Here is an 18,304-nt window from a genome sequence, read left to right on the forward strand (position 1 = left end):
TGCACATTGATATGGTTCTTAAAACTATTTCTAGTGAGCTTTCTAACCATCAATGTCACATTGCGGTCAGATATGCCAGTTAATAAGTTAATGGACTTAGTTATTCGATCAGGTCTGTTTAAAGAACACCAGATCAATCAAAGTCTGGGATGTCTGTGTTACTTTGGCTGGTCCTTGTATTATTTGAGTCAGGTCAATATAGATCAAATGTGTGGGAATGTCCATTATGGAATATCCCTGTGGCAACCAGTACCATTGAATACCACCAGGGGGCATAAATGATAGAACGCCCACTGGGAGTGTAACGAAAACAACCATGTGTGACTCATAACAGAATGTGGCTTCTCCCTCTTCTGTAATTTAAAACCAGGAAAAAAGTATGTTTACAAACGACAGAACTCATCTTTACATCTAGTACCCTAAGAAAAGAAAGGAAATCCGCAATCTAGATACGCGTCAACATGCATGTACGCTTGCGGGAGGGGTGTAGCCTACTACAAACAGAACCAATGAGTTGGTCCGCTAACTGTGATAAACAACCAGAAATAACTACAGATGTTCTGGTTCATTAAGACATCGGAATTTAGATATGTGTTTTTGGTTGTTGAGTCAATTAGACCAGGCCCATTTCAAGCTTATCTTTCTAAAATATAAAATGTTATTTCAGAATATATGTAGTATACCCCCTCGTGCAGCTGGTGAGGCTACATCAGGCCAACAATATGAAGCTGTCAAGAATAACATACATAAAGAGGGAAAATGTAGGCATATAGCGCGCTGAAGTATGTTATGGCCTATCAAGCCCTATCTGTCGGTTGTATTTGGTAGACCAGATGTGTCCATATACATGTAGATGTTTGAGGATTTGGCTTTGATCCTTCCCTATTATTTACTTCACTAAGTAAATCATTGGGATGTGATGTCATACGAAATACATTCAAATGAGATTTAATGGGTATGTTACCTCAGCTTCCTTATTCTTGGTTACTGTGTATAATTTTCGGGGGGTTGTTGGTCTATTAAAGTAACTGGGGAACAATAGGAAGGAAGGGTGCTACTGGTAAGATAAGAAACTAAAGACAAAAGCCCCCATTCTTAAGTGCTTTAACCTCCTGATTCACACACACACACACACACACACACACACACACACACACACACACACACACACACACACACACACACACACACACACACACACACACACACACACACACACACACACACACACACACACACACACACACACACACACGTTGATTTCATTTGAGCAAAAATATTTTGAGTTCATAGCGGGAGGGGCACACTTACGCGCCAGAGGGGCCAATTTGATTTACTCGGTTCCCCAGCCAGCCAGCGGTTCCTATAAGAATATCTGTTGAGCCACTGTTAAGTTTTGGACATAAAAAAAGGTATTTACGTTGCAGCGATGCCACACAAAAAGAGAAGCCATGCCAATGCCCATCATAAAAAGTCACCGGAGGTGAGTTTTCCTTCTAAATAGTTGGCATAGAGTTTTTCATTAAAATGTTTAAATGAATTAACCTCGGGTCAAAAGCTGGCCACAACTGTGCAATCGACCAAACAATGGTCCAACGTTTGGATGCAGGAATGTCCAATGAGTAGGCAATGAGTAGGCAATGAGTAGGCTACGCGCGAGTTTTGCCTCAATTGGCATCCTCTTATAGATCGTAGCCAGGTACATATCTCTAATAGCTAACTTTGAGAAACGATAAGCTGATATCCTTATGGAAAAGAGTATAGGCTACTATTATTGCAACGTTAATCGTTTTATCTGAGGCATTTGCATTACGCACCAATTGCGCAATCCCCCCCGTCAACCCCAAACATGAATTGTGGTTTTGGATGATAGGCTATAAATGCAGTCCAGCCGTCGATTGTCAGTGGGTTATGCGGAAACGATAGACTCGTCTGGCAAACTTAACTAAAAAGAGAATTAGCTATATGCCGTGAAATGCAAACCTAGCAGTCTCTTGACATCACCACAGCTGCGCTATATAGACAGCTCGTTTAGGGTATGGTAATGATCAGTCGGCTTCACTGAACCATTGTTTGAACCTACGGGACGGGAGTGGCCCTCTGGAACGCATGGGAAATAATTATGCTTTAAAGGTACACGGGAGACAGGCTAGACTAGAGGCTACACATATTTAGACAAGAGGTATCCGTAGGCAATAGACGATTCTTCTCATCGTCACAGTTTCCATCATGGCGTATGCTGCATATTGGACCAGCCTTGTGAGTATATGGTTATAAGCCACCGATTTCTCCAACTTCTGTATTAAAATAACATCCCTCTGGTAGCGATGTGTCTGAGTAAATCCATTTCCATTCTAGGAAGCATTATTGTAGTAGGGACTTCGATGTAAATAGTTCTACAAACAGCCTTTCCAACTTTTGTCATGGTAAAGTTGTGTTGACGTATTAGTTTACAATAAGTTGTAGAATCAACAAGAAGCCTATTGATATGAAATTAATGACTTATGTTCTAGAACCATAAAAAAAGGGTTGGACCAGCATTTCTTGGCAGGTTTGGCGGGTTAGAGCATTATTTTGTAGGGCGTGTGACTGTTTAAACATTAGACATGATAAAATACACATTCAGCTCCTGGCACAATTGCCTGGACTTTAACAGATGCAGATTTAGAGAGGCATTACGGTTGGTCAGCCTATCACCTTTAACTCTTATTGGAATGCAACTGTTAGATATCCAAATATAGTCTTTATGTCCACCTCTGAACGTCTCCTGAGTGCGCAAGTCCAAGTAGAGACTGAATCATGTGTTACCTCTTCACTTACATATCTCATAAAGTTGTTTGGCAACATATGTGATCATTTGTAAAAAAAAAAAAACAATATGGCAGCTCCATCTGCATTTTGATGGAACTTTTTACCGTGTCAAAAGCTGGTTGTTATAACCCGCTATTACAGGTTAATTAATGTCACTCTTCTAATATAATCAAATGGAGCATAACTTAATTGCCTTCAGAACATTATAGGCATTACGGCAAGTTAGGGACTTTACTGTAATATCCAAACCAACATTAGTGACCTTTCAGACAGTGGGTGCAGATGACCACTTCCTTACAAGACCCAGGTGGTTGCCTGTGGACCTAAGGTCTTCAAAGGGTGCAGTTGGCTATTGGAGCACACGCACACTCAATTGTCTTGACTACATGTGATTTGTTCAACATTAACATTGTATATTTGTGTGTGTGTGTGTGTGTGTGTGTGTGTGTGTGTGTGTGTGTGTGTGTGTGTGTGTGTGTGTGTGTGTGTGTGTGTGTGTGTGTGTGTGTGTGTGTGTGTGTGTGTGTGTGTGTGTGTGTGTGTGTGTGTGCGTGTGTGTGTGTGTGCGTTTGTCTTTTGCAGCAGAGAACAGGTCCTAGTACCACACTTGGAGAGAAGCAGGTGGATGACAGGCCTTATGATACTCGAGCTGCTGCAGCCTCTAAGGCTCAGGTAAGACCCTTCTAAACAATGTTCACATCTTGGTGCGGATACACTTGACAGTTACCTCTGTTATTGCGGAGGTGGGGCACTCAGCTACACTAATGGGATGAATAACTGACGTAGAACTGAGGACCTGTGTTTGCTCCGAGTCAACAGCTAGACTTTTGTCTGTGCCACAGCTGACGTTCCCTTTGGGGAAAAATAAAGTTATGCTATACTATTCTATCCTATTCTGTTCTACTTTAACTCTGTAGACTTTGTTGCCCTCTGGTGGGGTAAAGAGGCATGTACCTAGTCACATGAATTGAGTGGGATAACATGTGGGCATGCAGGCTGGTAATTTCACCACACACTTGACTGGATCCATTTGTTTATCCATATCAGTGATCTGGTTTCACAAGGCTCTCTGGGACTTTGTTTGTTTGGTTGCAACTTTTGTAAAAGTTGGAAGTCTAAAGCTGTTAACAACCACTATTACATCTAACAGGCATTTTTCCAACATTTTAGGTTGTGATTTGGCTTCCTTCCATTTTCTTATGAGAGCAGACCTCACCAGAGTTTAAAGATTAGTTTTATATTATAGTTGACATCAATCTATTCCTGGTCACTATTTAATAAAGGAGACGGGAAAAAGGAATGAACTTGCCCATGATTGTTTAGAAACATCTATATTCATTGATAAGGGACTTCTGAGGGGACTTCTGAGGCAGCGTTTGGCTGAGGTTCCAAGTCTGGTGACATGAGAAGTACAGTGGAGGCTGCTGAGGGGAGGACGGCTCATAATAATGACGTCCTCCCCTCAACAGCCTCGGCTGGAGCAGTAAAGGACTGTGATGAATGACGTATCTAAATATAGTGATGAGCTTCACTCCCCTTCTTTGAGTAGTTCAGTTACACAGACAGACAGAAACAGTCCAGGCCAAAGGAACACAGCCCAGTACTCTGAGACAATTAAACTAGGGAGGAATTAAATTAACCCCCCCCACACACACACACACACAGTATGCATGCATGTTGAACCCAAATGCACATACTTACACACATGCACAACATTCAAACATTTGTGCATACCAATTCGCTTCAGAGGGAGGTGGTAAACTCTCTCTTTGCTTCAAAAGGTTTTCTTGAAGTTACTGACTTAATTTCAATTGAATGTTTATGTTACATGCACATATTAGCAAGTGTTCCAGTGTGTCTAGGTTCCAGTGTGTCTTCCCAAGATGCAACAGCTGGTTTTACAGGCTTGGTGAGCTGACACAACACATCTCTGAAGGTGTTTTTAGAAGAATGAGTGTGCTTGATGATTATGCGTGGATAAGACAAGTCTGGAATGTGTGTTTGTGCGCCTCAGTGCCTATCTATACACTGTAATGCTCCAGGGTGGCGTGGGTGTGGAGTCAGACGCAGGAGACAGAGAGTGCAAGGCTGTGCTCTTTTAATAATAATGCCCCCAAACACAGGGAAATGAGAAAGGTACAACTGAAATAAGTATGATTCTCAATCAGAGACAACTAATGACACCTGCCTCTGTTTGAGAACCATACTAGGCTGAAACATAGAAATCTGCAAATCATAGAAAATCAAACATAGACTGCCCACCCCAACTCACGCCCTGACCATACTAAATAATGAATACAAAACAAAGGAAATAAAGGTCAGAACGTGACATACACAGAGTGTACAAAACATAAACTGACCAGGTTAATCTGGGTGAAAGCTATGATCCCATATTGATGTTACTTGTTAAATCCACTTCAATCAGTGTAGATGAAGAGGAGGAGGCAAGTTAAAGAATATTTTCTAAGCCTTGAGACATGGAATGTGAATGTGTGCCATTCAAAGGGTGAATGTGCAAGACAAAAGATTTAAGTGCCTTCAAACGGGCTATGGTAGTAGGTGCCAGGCGCACAGGTTTGAGTCTCAAGAACTGCAACGGTTTTCAGACTCAACAGTTTCCTGTGTGTATCAAGAATGATCCACCATCCAAAGGACATCCAGCCAACTTGACACAACTGTGGGAAGCATTGGAGTGAACATGGGCCAGCATCCCTGTGGAAAGCTTTCGACACCTTGTAGAGACCATGCCCCGACGAATTTAGGCTGTTCTGGTGGCAAAGGGAGGTGTAACTCAATATTAGGAAGATGTTCCTAATGTTTTGTACACTCAATGTATATTTGTAGGCTATGTGTGTGTACACATGTGCTTTGATGTGCGTTCGCATGTTTTCAACTGTGAAAAAGTCAGGTCGAAGTTCGTCCAGGTCCCCAGGACGTTGGGAGATGACTTTAAAACCCGCCACTAGGGGCAACGGTGAGCACTATTACAATCAAGTATCCTTGTGGCTTGCTAGGACGTTGGGGATGGGGATGGCGGCTGGGTGTAAGCAGCAAGCTCTGACTTTGAGGTTTTCAATCCAAATATGTATATAAACCCTGGAATGCTGATGCTATCCATTGGCCAATGAGAAGCTTTAAAGCCACCAGACTGCCATATTGGCACTCCTCAGAAAGAGCAGTCCTACATAGGAATTAATGGAATTTTACAGTATTTAAATTAAATGTTTCAAGGAAGAAATGACAGGTATCTAAGTATATTTTAGTGTAGTGGGGCCAGCGACATTAGAACTTTCCAAAATATAGAATAAATATAGAATAAATGTGGCAAAAATGAATGTAGACATTAATAAATGTATTTCTAAAATTTAAAAAATTAAAAATTTACAACGGTGGGGGAGTGCCAAGATGGAGGCGCGGTGGCTTCAAAACAGCTAGCTTTGCCATGGAGAGAAGTTTTGAAGTTGAGGACTTCTCTTGACTGACTCGCCATCTCAAGATGATCTGCTAATTCAGTTCTATGTGTAGGCTAAACCCCAGTGGTGGAAAAACTACATCATTTTCATACGCAAAATGACTCAAGTGAAAGTCTACTTTAGTAAAAGTCAAAAAGTATTTGGTTTTAATTATACTTAAGTATCAAAGGTAAGTGTAATTGCTAAAATATACTTAAGTATCAAAAGTAAAAGTGCAAATCACTTCAAATTCCTTATATGAAGCAAACCAGGTGTCATTTTCTTGTTTTTTTTAAATTTACTGATAGCCAGGGGCACACTCCAACACTCAGACATAATTTACAAACATAATTTACAAACAAAGCATTTGTGTTTAGTGGGTCCACAAGATCAGAGGCAGTAGAGATGACTAGGGATGTTCTCTTGATAATTGTGTGATTTTGATCCTTTTCTTGTCCTGCTATGCATTCAAAATGTAATGAGAACTTTTGGGTGTCAGGGAAAATGTAGGGTTAGGGTTAAGAGTAAAAAGTAAATGATTTTCTTTCAGAAGGTATTGAAGTAAAAGTAAATATTGCCAAAAATATAAATAGTAGAAGTACAGATACCCCAAAACACTACTTAGGTAGTACTTTAAATGATTTTTACTGAAGTACTTTACACCACTGCTAAAGCCTGCGCTGACCTTATGTTTAGCCAACCTTACAGCAGCTAGCTAGTTAGCATAGCTTGAGGAAAGCTAGCTACAGCTGGCTAGTCTATCTAGCTAGCTGATATTTCTCTGACGAATCACAGTTATGCAAAGATAACAAGAAGTACCAGTGTCTGGAATGTATTTCATGAAACACTCGTTCTACAACACCTTGCTACAAAAGTAGCTTGCGACTTTAAGTTTTTATCAGGTCATGTAAAGACACATTACCGTGAAACCGATATCATCAACTGTGAGTTGAATGCCCAGTCTTCAGTGAGCTCAGCTGTCAACACAATATTCTATAACTGGCTAGTCTCGTCTCCTTGTGTCCGCTGATAGATATTTCCTGTGGGTGTGTTTGTGTTACAAAAACAATTCTGGTAGAGTTGATATACACGGCACTGATTACATCAATGGTTGTTAGGTGAATTCCAGGACAGACAAGTGATAGTATTTTGACCTATGACCAGATCAAATGTGACCAACCCGAAGCAGGACTGATGCCTGGCCACATAATGCCTCAGCCTTCTGCTCCTGACAGAAACAAGGATCTCTCTGGTAAGAAGAAGGGCGGGGGTGTATGCCTTATGATTAATGAGACGTGGTGTGATCATAACAACATACAGGAACTCAAGTCCCTTTGTTCACCTGACTTAAAATTCCTCACAATCAAATGCCGACCGCATTATCTACCAAGAGAATTCTCTTCGATCATAATCACAGTCGTATATTCTCCCCCAAGCAGACACATCGACGGCCCTGAAATAACTTAATTCGACTCTATGTAAACTGGAAACCACATATCCTGAGGCTGCATTTTTTGTAGCTGGTGATTTTAACAAGGCTAATCTGAAAACAAGGCTCCCTAAATTCTATCAGCATAACGATTGCGCAATCTGGGCTGGCAAAACCCTGGATCATTGTTATTCTAACTTCCGCAACGCATATAAGGCCCTCCACCTCTCTCCTTTCGGAAAAGCTGACCATGATTCCATTTTATTGCCTCCAGCCTATTGACAGAAACTAAAACAGGAAGCACCCGCACTCAGGTCTGTTCAACGCTGGTCTGACCAATCGGATTCCACGCTCCAAGATTGCTTCGATCACGTGTACTGGGATATGTTTCGCATAACGTCAAACAACAACATTGATGAATATGCTGATTCGGTGAGCGAGTTAATTAGCAAGTGCATCAGTGATGTCGTACCCACAGTGTCTATTAAAACATTCCCCAACCAGAAACCGTGGATTGATGGCAGCATTCGCGCAAAACTGAAAGCACAAACCACTGCTTTTAATCAGGCCAAGGTGACCGGAATCATGACCGAATACAAACAGTGTAGCTATTCCCTCCGCAAGGCAATCAAACAAGCTAAGTGTCAGTATAGAGACAAAGTGGAGTCGCAATTCAACAGCTCAGACTTGAGAGGTATGTGGCAGAGTCTACAGTCAGTTACGGACTACAAAAGAAAAACCAGTGCCATCGCGGACCAGGATGTCTTGCTCCCAGACAGACTAAACAACTTCTTTGCATGCTTTGAGGACAATACAGTGCCACTGACACGGCCCGCTACCAAAATCGGTGGGCTCTCCTTCACTGCAGCCAACATGAGTAAAACATTTAAACGTGTTAACCCTTGCAAGGCTGCAGGCCCAGACGGCATCCCCGGCCACATCCTCAGAGCATTGCTCAGACCAGCTGGCTGGTGTGTTTATGGACATATTCAATCAATCCTTATCCCAGTCTGCTGTTCCCACATGCTTCAAGAGGGCCACCCTTGTGGAGATAAGATAAGGTAACTGAGCTAAATGACTACCGCCCTGTAGCACTCACTTCCATCATCATGAAGTGCTTTGAGAGACTAGTCAAGGACCATATCACCTCCACCCTACCTGACACCCTAGACCCATTCCAATTTGCTTACTGCCCCAATAGGTCCACAGACGACGCAATCGCAATCACACTGCACACTGCCCTAACCCATCTGGACAAGAGGAATACCTATGTAAGAATGCTGTTCATCGATTACAGCTCAGCATTTAACACCATAGTACCCACCAAACTCGTCATTAAGCTCGAGACCCTGGGTCTTGACAACGCCCTGTGCAACTGGGTCCTGGACTTCCTGACAGGCCACCCCCAGGTGGTGAGGGTAGGTAACAACATCTCCACCCCGCTGATCCCCAACACTGGGGCCACACAAGGGTGCGTTCTCAGCCCTCTCCTGTACTCCCTGTTCATACACGACTGCGTGGCCATGCACGCCTCCAACTCAATCATCAAGTTTGCAGACGACACTACAGTGGTAGGCTTGATTACCAACAACAACGAGACGGCCTACAGGGAGAAGGTGAGGGCCCTCGGAGTGTGGTGTCAGGAAAATAACCTCACACTCAATGTCAACAAAACAAAGGAGACGATTGTGGACTTCAGGAAACAGCAGGGGGAGCAACCCCCTATCCACATTGTCGGGACAGTAGTGGAGAGGGTAGAAAGTTAAGTTCCTCGGTGTACACATCATGGACAAACTGAAATGGTCCACCCACACAAACAGCATGGTGAAGAAGGCGCAGCAGCGCCTCTCCAACCTCAGGACGCTGAAGAAATTTGGCTTGTCACCAAAAACACTCGAGAGCATCCTGTCAGGCTGTATCACCGCCTGGTACGGCACCTGCCGAGGGTAGTGAGGTCTGCACAACGCATCACCGGGTGCAAACTACCTGCCCTCCAGGACACCTACACCACCCGATGTCACAGGAAGGCCAAAAAGACAATCAAGGACATCAACCAGCCAGAGCCACTGCTTGTTCACCCCGCTATCATCCAGAAGGTGAGGTCAGTACAGGTGCATCAAAGCGGGGGCCGAGAGAAGCTGTTTTTCTGTCTATCTCAAGGCCATCAGACTGTTAAACAGCCATCACTAACATTGAGTGGCTGCTGCCAACATACTGACTCAACTATAGCCACTTTAATAATGGAAAAATTGAAGTAATAAATGTATCATTAGCCACTTTAAACAATGCCACTTTATACAATGTTTACATACCCTACATTTCTCATATGTATATACTGTACTCTATACTATCTACTGCATCTTGCCTATGCCATTCGGCCATCACTCATTCATATATTTTTATGTACATATTCTTATTCATTCCTTTACACTTGTGTGTATAAGGTAGTTGTTGTGAAATTGTTAGGTTAGATTACTCCTTGGTTACTACTGCATTGTCGGAACTAGAAGCACAAGCATTTCGCAACACTCGCATTAACCTCTGCTAACCATGTGTATGTGATGAATAAAATTTGATTTGATATGGCAGGCGGGTTCCCACGACACTGCTGAACAACAAATCCAACAGGTTTGTAAGTAGCCTGTGAATGAAATAAAATAAACATACAGTATAGCGAGAAAATGACATTTTCTAACGTGTGGAAGTAATCATACTGGAACGACCCTGGGTTTATAAGCGCGGATATCGACTCTGCCGCTCGAGCATGCTTTTGGGGCACAGTCGATAGCACGCTGGACTTCGGGCTAGAAGGTCGAGGGTTCGAGGCCTGCTCCCTGCCTGTTACATTACAATGGTGTCAGAAGTGATCGGACCTTGCATCCACGACAGTGCGTGTGCTTGGCCGGTGAGCTCGTCCCTATAAGACGTAGAGTCGCAAGCTAGCGTGAGGACGCACTCTTTGAAAGGAGGGAGTAGTGTAACGACCCTGGGTTTATAAGCGCGGATATCGACTCTGCCGCTCGAGCATGCTATTGGGGCACAGTCGATAGCACGCTGGACTTCGGGCTAGAAGGTCGAGGGTTCGAGACCTGCTCCCTGCCTGTTTCATTACAATACTAATAGAGTGACTGTATGTACAGAATAGATTCAGACCAGTGACGCTGACGTTCAAAACAACTGGGAACTGGAAAAAACTAGCTACGAATGGAAAAAATCTTTTAACAGTCATCCAACTCGGAAACCCAAGTTGGAAACTCGGCATCTTTCGAGAGCTCCGACTTTCCGACCTGAAGATCACTGATATCATGATTTGATCTTGTTTTTTTCAGAGTTCCCAGTTGTCTTGAAAGCATCATATGCAACCAGCTGTGTAGCGTTACGTTGCTGAATGCATGCTGACACATATTTGGAGCATGTTAGCTAAAAATACTGGTACTCATGCTAGACAAGTACCATTATTCATTTGTTTTTGCCCTAAAAAAATACACTCGACTTTAATGAGAACAGGCATGTTGTTTTAGCACTAGTAGCACTATTCTCATAAAAGTTGCTAGCTACCTAACTTGCAAACCCTGGTTAGTTATCAATATCTTTGTCTGAATTTAAATGAATTGGCTAGCTTGCTAACATTAGCTAGCAGGGATCTTCTTAGCTAGCCAGTTTGAGATGAAACATTATCGATTGCAAGCTGGCTGACGTTACATTCAATCAAACCTAAATGTCAGGTGCAACGTTAGCTATGCAAATCTTCCTCTCTTTGACATGACATCACATTACACATTATGGAGAGGCTACTAGTATGTATTTAGTTAGTTAAAGACATAACAACACGTCTATAACACGTGTCCTTCGTTGGACACTGTGTTAACTAACCTCCAGATGAGCTTCAATACCATACAACTCTCCTTCCGTGGCCTCCAACTGCTCTTAAATGCAAGTAAAACTAAATGCATGCTCTTCAACCGATCGCTGCCCTTACCTGCCTGCCCATCCTGCATCACTAGTCTGGACGGTTCTGACTTAGAATATGTGGACAACTACAAATACCTAGGTGTCTGGTTAGACTGTAAACACTCCTTCCAGACTCACATTAAACATCTCCAATCCAAAATTAAATCTAGAATCGGCTTCCTATTTCGCAACAAAGCATCCTTCACTCATGCTGCAAAACATATCCTCGTAAAACTGACCATCCTACTGATCCTCGGCGATGTCATTAACAAAAAAGCCTCCAACACTACTCAACACATTGGATGCAGTCTATCACAGTGCCATCCGTTTTGTCACCAAAGCCCCATATACTACCCACCACTGCGACCTGTATGTTCTCGTTGTCTGGCCCTCGCTTCATTCTCGTCGCCAAACCCACTGGCTCCAGGTCATCTACAAGTCTCTGCTAGGTAAAGCCCCGCCTTATCTAAGCTCACTGGTCATCATAGCAGAACCCACCCGTAAGACACACTCCAGCAGGTATATCTCACTGGTCACCCCCAAAGCCAATTCTTCCTTTGGCCGCCTTTCCTTCCAGTTCTCTGCTGCCAATGACTGGAACGAACTGCAAGAATCTCTGAAGCTGGAGGCTCTTTTACCTCCCTCCCTCACTAGCTTTAAGCACCAGCTGTCAGAGCACCTCACAGATCATTGCACCTGTACATAGCTCATCTGTAAATAGCCCATCCAATCTTCCTCATCCCCATACTGTATTTATTTATTTATCTTGCTCCTTTGCACCCCGATATCTCAACTTGCACATTTATCTTCTGTACATCCTACCATTCGAGTGTTTAATTGCTATATTGTAATTACTTTGCCACAATGGCCTATTTATTGCCTTACCTCTCTTATCCTACCTCATTTGCACATACTCTATGTAGTTTTTTCTACTGTATTATTGATTGTATGTTTGTTCCATGTGTAACTCTGTGTTGTTGTATGTGTCGAATTGCTATGCTATATCTTGGCCAGGCAAAGGATAACTTGTTCTCAACTAGCCTACCTGGTTAAATAAAGGTGAAATAAAAAACAAAGCAGCAGGGGGTGCAGACCACACCCTGTTGTCTCTGGGCAATAATTGGCATCATTGGCAAAAGTGGGCATGTAAGTAATTCATACCCGACCCATCCATACCTGTACACACACTTACTTCCAAATCTCATTTTGGATGAGACTTTATGACCAAACTTATCCTATTTACACTTTGTAGTCAATTTTGACTCTGGAATTAATGTTTCTGAATCATATCAATGCTACATAGGCTGTTTATAACCAGAGAAGTTGGTTCTAGGAGGCCGTTTCCCTTTAACCCTATCCCAAACCTTAACCATTCAGAATTAATACCTAAACTTAACCGTTGAGTTGTTTCTGTTTTAACCCTACCCCAAACCTTAACCCTAACCCGAACCATTCGGAATTCATTCCTAAACTTCACCGTTGAGCTGATTCTGTTTTAACCCTACCCCAAACCTTAACCCTAACCCGAACCATTCGGAATTCATTCCTAAACTTCACCGTTGAGCTGATTCTGTTTTAACCCTACCCCAAACCTTAACCCTAACCCGAACCATTCGGAATTCATTCCTAAACTTCACCGTTGAGCTGATTCTGTTTTAACCCTACCCCAAACCTTAACCCTAACCCGAACCATTCGGAATTCATTCCTAAACTTCACCGTTGAGCTGATTCTGTTTTAACCCTACCCCAAACCTTAACCCTAACCCGAACCATTCGGAATTCATTCCTAAACTTCACCGTTGAGCTGATTCTGTTTTAACCCTACCCCAAACCTTAACCCTAACCCGAACCATTCGGAATTCATTCCTAAACTTCACCGTTGAGTTGTTTCTGTTTTAACCCTACCCCAAACCTTAACCCTAACCCGAACCATTCGGAATTCATTCCTAAACTTCACCGTTGAGTTGTTTCTGTTTTAACCCTACCCCAAACCTTAACCCTTACCCGAACCATTCGGGAATGAATCCAAATGTAACCACTAAGTTCTAAAATGGTCACTGGGATTTACATTTCTGAAATTGACTTTAACTTTCCCATGTAAAGTTATAAGATTATGTCTGATCAGTATTTGATACAACACTGACATATATTGCAATTTTTTTAATCCATCTGTCTTTCTCATCTTAGGTGTCCTGGCCAACCTCTATGTGTTTACATATCTATTGCCTGAGCTATGCACTGAAGCTGTGGGTCACTGCTTGGTTGATTCATGCCGCCAATAAAGTTTTCACAATCTCAGTCATGTGGTCATACCCTTTTTCTTACTCAGTGTCGTAAGGTATATGGTGCAATGGGAGTGGTGTGAGGGTGCCGGTTGGCCATGGTCTCACATGGTCAGTATTAGAACTACCCCTAGAAGTCTAATACTGGGACTATCCCTAGTAGTTATAATACTTTGACCACCCCTAGTAGTTCTAATATTGGGACCACCCCTAGTAGTTCTAATACTGGGACCACCCCTAGTAGTTCTAATACTGGGACTACCCCTAGTAGTTATAATACTGGGACCACCCCTAGTAGTTCTAATACTGGGACTACCCCTAGTAGTTCTAATACTGGGACCACCCATAGTAGTTCTAATATTGGGACCATCCCTAGTAGTTCTAATACTGGGACCACCCCTAGTAGTTCTAATACTGGGACCACCCCTAGTAGTTCTAATACTGGGACCACCCCTAGTAGTTATAATACTGGGACCACCCTGAGTAGTTCTAATACTGGGACTATCCCTAGTAGTTCTAATACTGGGACCACCCCTAGTAGTTCTAATATTGGGACCACCCCTAGTAGTTCTAATACTGGGACCACCCCTAGTAGTTCTAATACTGGGACCACCCCTAGTAGTTCTAATACTGGGACCACCCCTAGTAGTTCTAATATGGGTACCACCCCTAGTAGTTCTAATACTGGGACCACCCCTAGTAGTTCTAATACTGGGACCACCCCTAGTAGTTCTAATACTGGGACCACCCCTAGTAGTTCTAATACTGGGACCACCCCTAGTAGTTCAAATACTGGGACCACCCCTAGTAGTTCTAATATGGGTACCATCCCTAGTAGTTCTAATACTGGGACCACCCCTAGTAGTTCTAATACTGGGACCACCCCTAGTAGTTATAATACTGGGACAACCCCTAGTAGTTTTAATACTGGAACCACCCCAAGTAGTTCTAATACTGAGACCACCCCTAGTAGTTCTAATGCTGGGACCACCCCTAGTAGTTCTAATACTGGGACTACCCCTAGTAGTTCTAATACTGGGACCACCCCTAGTAGTTCTAATACTGGGACCACCCCGAGTAGTTCTAATACTGGGACCACCCCTAGTAGTTCTAATACTGGGGGGACCAAGGACACAGCTCAACCCTTTGGCCACAGACTGATTTGTCACAATGACTCACTCAAGACTGCATTGTCATCCCACCCCGCCCACAGAGAGGTCGTGGATTAGGTATATTTCTGTGCAATACAACAGAGTCAGGGTATTGTTCTTTGACTTATACTCTAGTTTTTAGGGAAAGATACTGAATCATGCACATGCAACACCTGCATGCAAGGCAGGAGAACATTTACATGTGTTACTAACTTGTTTGCATTCCCTTTATCTACAGTCCACGCAAAAGCACAAGGTAGATTTGTAAGGTCCAAAAGTTATCTATCTTAACCAATGCTAATCATTGCTGGACCATGGACCAACATCATGTTGCTGACCTACAAACTATTGGAGTTTTGTGAGTAGGTGTCACATCGACAACTCACATCAGAGTAAAGTTGTTTGTTCAAGACAAATGAGTCATTTTTACATTTTTAAATTTAACCTTTTATTTAACTAGACAAGTTGGTTAAGAACAAATTGTAATTACAATGACGGCCTGCACCGGACATACTGTATCTGGACGACGCTGGGCCAATTGTGCGCCGCCCTGTGGGACTCCCAATCACAGCCGGTTGTGATACAGCCTGGATGTATCACAAGGCATGCCGCCAGTCCTCACATAGCAATTTGCCACAGATCTTTGCACACCTAAGAACTAGTAATAGCTTATATTGCAATTTCTCACTGGCTAAGTGCATTATTCATTTTGATTCTCACCCTGATTTCATTGCTAGTCTTCCGACAGTGGAATGCTAGCCTCTTCCAGTAGCCGATAAGAACTGGTGGTTACGGTAACACAGTCAAGAAAGTTGAGGTTGAACTTGGCCACACTTGGCAGTGAAAATTGATAGAAACAGAACTCCTGCCCCTCCCTCCTCCTCCACATAAGGAGCTTGTCATGTTGTTTGCACAACTTATCTCTTATTGCTTAGTGATTGTGTGAGTTGTACTCCATGTGGAAGAGGGTGTGTACTTTTCCTTTGTGGTTAAGAGTGTGCGCTGTATATTGTAGATTTATACACGGAGTACACCAAACATCAGGAACACCTTCCTAATATTGAGTTGAACCCCCTTTTTGCCCTCAGAACAGACTCAATTCATCGGAGCATGGACTCTTCAAGTTGTTGAAAGCGTTCCACAGGGATGCTGGCCTATGTTGACTCCAATGCTTCCCACAGTTGTGTTGGCTGGATGTCCTTTGGGTGGTGGACCATTCTTGATACACACAGGAAACTGTTGAGCGTGACAAACCCAGCAGCATTGCAGCTCTTGACACAAACCAGTGCGCCTGGCACCTACTACCTTACCCCGTTCAAAGGCACTTAAATCTTTCGTCTTGCCAATTCACTCTCCGATTGGCATACCTACACAATCCATGTCTCAATTGTCCATGTCTATCCATGTCTAACCTGTATCGTCCCCTTCATCTACACAGATTGAAGTGCATTTATCAAGTTCCTTTTCTGTCAGTGCATTTTAACACTGTGTGTGCGTGCATTATGCACATTTGTGTGTTGCGATGTGTTCATGTATGTACAGTGGAGCAAAAAAGTATTTAGTCAGCCACCAATTGTGCAAGTTCTCCCACTTAAAAAGATGAGAGAGGCCTGTCATTTTCATCATAGGTACACTTCAACTATGACAGACAAAATGAGAAGAAAAAATCCAGAAAATCACATTGTAGGATTTTTAATGAATTTATTTGCAAATTATGGTGGAAAATAAGTATTTGGTCACCTACAAAAATGCAAGATTTCTGATTCTCACAGACCTGTAACTTCTTCTTTAAGAGGCTCCTCTGTCCTCCACTTGTTATCAGTATAAAAGACACCTGTCCACAACCTCAAACAGTCACACTCCAAACTCCACTACGGCCAAGACCAAAGAGCTGTCAAAGGACACCAGAAACGAAATTGTAGACCTGCACCAGGCTGGGAAGACTGAATCTGCAATAGGTAAGCTTGGTTTGAAGAAATCAACTGAGGGAGCAATTATTAGGAAATGGAAGACATACAAGACCACTGATAATCTCCCACGATCTGGGGCTCCATGCAAGATCTCACCCCGTGGGGTCAAAATGATCACAAGAACCACAGGGGGACCTAGTGAATGACCTGCAGAGAGCTTGGACTAAAGTAACAAAGCCTACCATCAGTAGCACACTACGCCGCCAGGGACTCAAATCCTGCAGTGCCAGACGTGTCCCTCTGCTTAATGAAACCAAAATATAACTTTTTGGTAAAAACTCAACTCGTCGTGTTTGGAGGACAAAGAATGCCGAGTTGCATCCAAAGAACACCATACCTACTGTGAAGCATGGGGGTGGAAACATGTTTTTCTGCAAAGGGACCAGGACGACTGATCCGTGTAAAGGAAAGAATGAATGGGGCCATGTATCGTGAGATTTTGAGTGAAAACCACCTTCCTACAGCAATGGCATTGCTGATGAAACGTGGCTGGGGTCTTTCAGCATGACAATGATCCCAAACACACCGCCCGGGCAACGAAGGAGTGGCTTCGTAAGAAGCATTTCAAGGTCCTGGAGTGGCCTAGCCAGTCTTCAGATCTGAACCCCATAGAAAATCTTTGGAGGGAGTTGAAAGTCTGTGATGCCCAGCAACAGCCCCAAAACATCACTGCTCTAAAGGAGATCTGCATGGAGGAATGGGCCAAAATACCAGCAACATTGTGTGAAAACCTTGTGAAGACTTACAGAAAATGTTTGACCTCTGTCATTGCCAACGAAGGGTATATAACAAAGTATTGAGATACACTTTTGTTATTGACCAAATACTTATTTTACACCATAATTTGCAAATAAATTCATTAAAAATCCCACAATGTGATTTTCTGGATTTTTTTCTTCTCATTTTGTCTGTCATAGTTGAAGTGTACCTATGATGAAAATGACAGGCCTCTCTCATCTTTTAAGTGGGAGAACTTGCACAATTGGTGGCTGACTAAATACTTTTTTGCCCCACTGTATATTTGTGTCTGATTTATGTGTGTGTGTGTGTGTGTGTGTGTGTGTGTGTGTGTGTGTGTGTGTGTGTGTGTGTGTGTGTGTGTGTGTGTGTGTGTGTGTGTGTGTGTGTGTGTGTGTGTGTGTGTGTGCGGTCATAATTGTGTGGGTCCGTGGCCACTTCCCTGAGAAGCGACTCAGATGTGGCCTCTTGTCAGGTGGTGTCACTCCAGTATCACTGTCCTTCCCTTTATAGCCCAAGG

The 18,304-nt window shown here is 43.0% G+C and overlaps 1 protein-coding gene across 18 annotated transcripts in view; it reads left to right on the plus strand.

Moving 5' to 3' along the window:
- The first annotated feature begins 1,312 nt into the window (after positions 1 to 1,312).
- LOC124003062 (calpastatin-like) overlaps positions 1,313 to 18,304 on the plus strand; it is a 67,737-nt gene continuing 50,745 nt past the window's right edge. For 8 of the 18 annotated variants that reach the window (XM_046311068.1, XM_046311078.1, XM_046311076.1 and 5 more), the window contains exons 1-2: positions 1,314 to 1,483; positions 3,394 to 3,483. In XM_046311068.1, the coding sequence (XP_046167024.1) occupies positions 1,430 to 1,483; positions 3,394 to 3,483 (144 nt within the window). In that variant the 5' untranslated portion in view covers positions 1,314 to 1,429. Of the gene's footprint in view, positions 1,484 to 1,886; positions 2,260 to 3,393; positions 3,484 to 18,304 lie in introns of those variants that run through there. The other 10 variants (XM_046311087.1, XM_046311088.1, XM_046311093.1 and 7 more) reach the window with 5 other exon arrangements.

This window comes from Oncorhynchus gorbuscha, linkage group LG18 (genome assembly GCF_021184085.1).
Source record: "Oncorhynchus gorbuscha isolate QuinsamMale2020 ecotype Even-year linkage group LG18, OgorEven_v1.0, whole genome shotgun sequence".
In the NCBI taxonomy this organism is placed as follows: domain Eukaryota; kingdom Metazoa; phylum Chordata; class Actinopteri; order Salmoniformes; family Salmonidae; genus Oncorhynchus; species Oncorhynchus gorbuscha.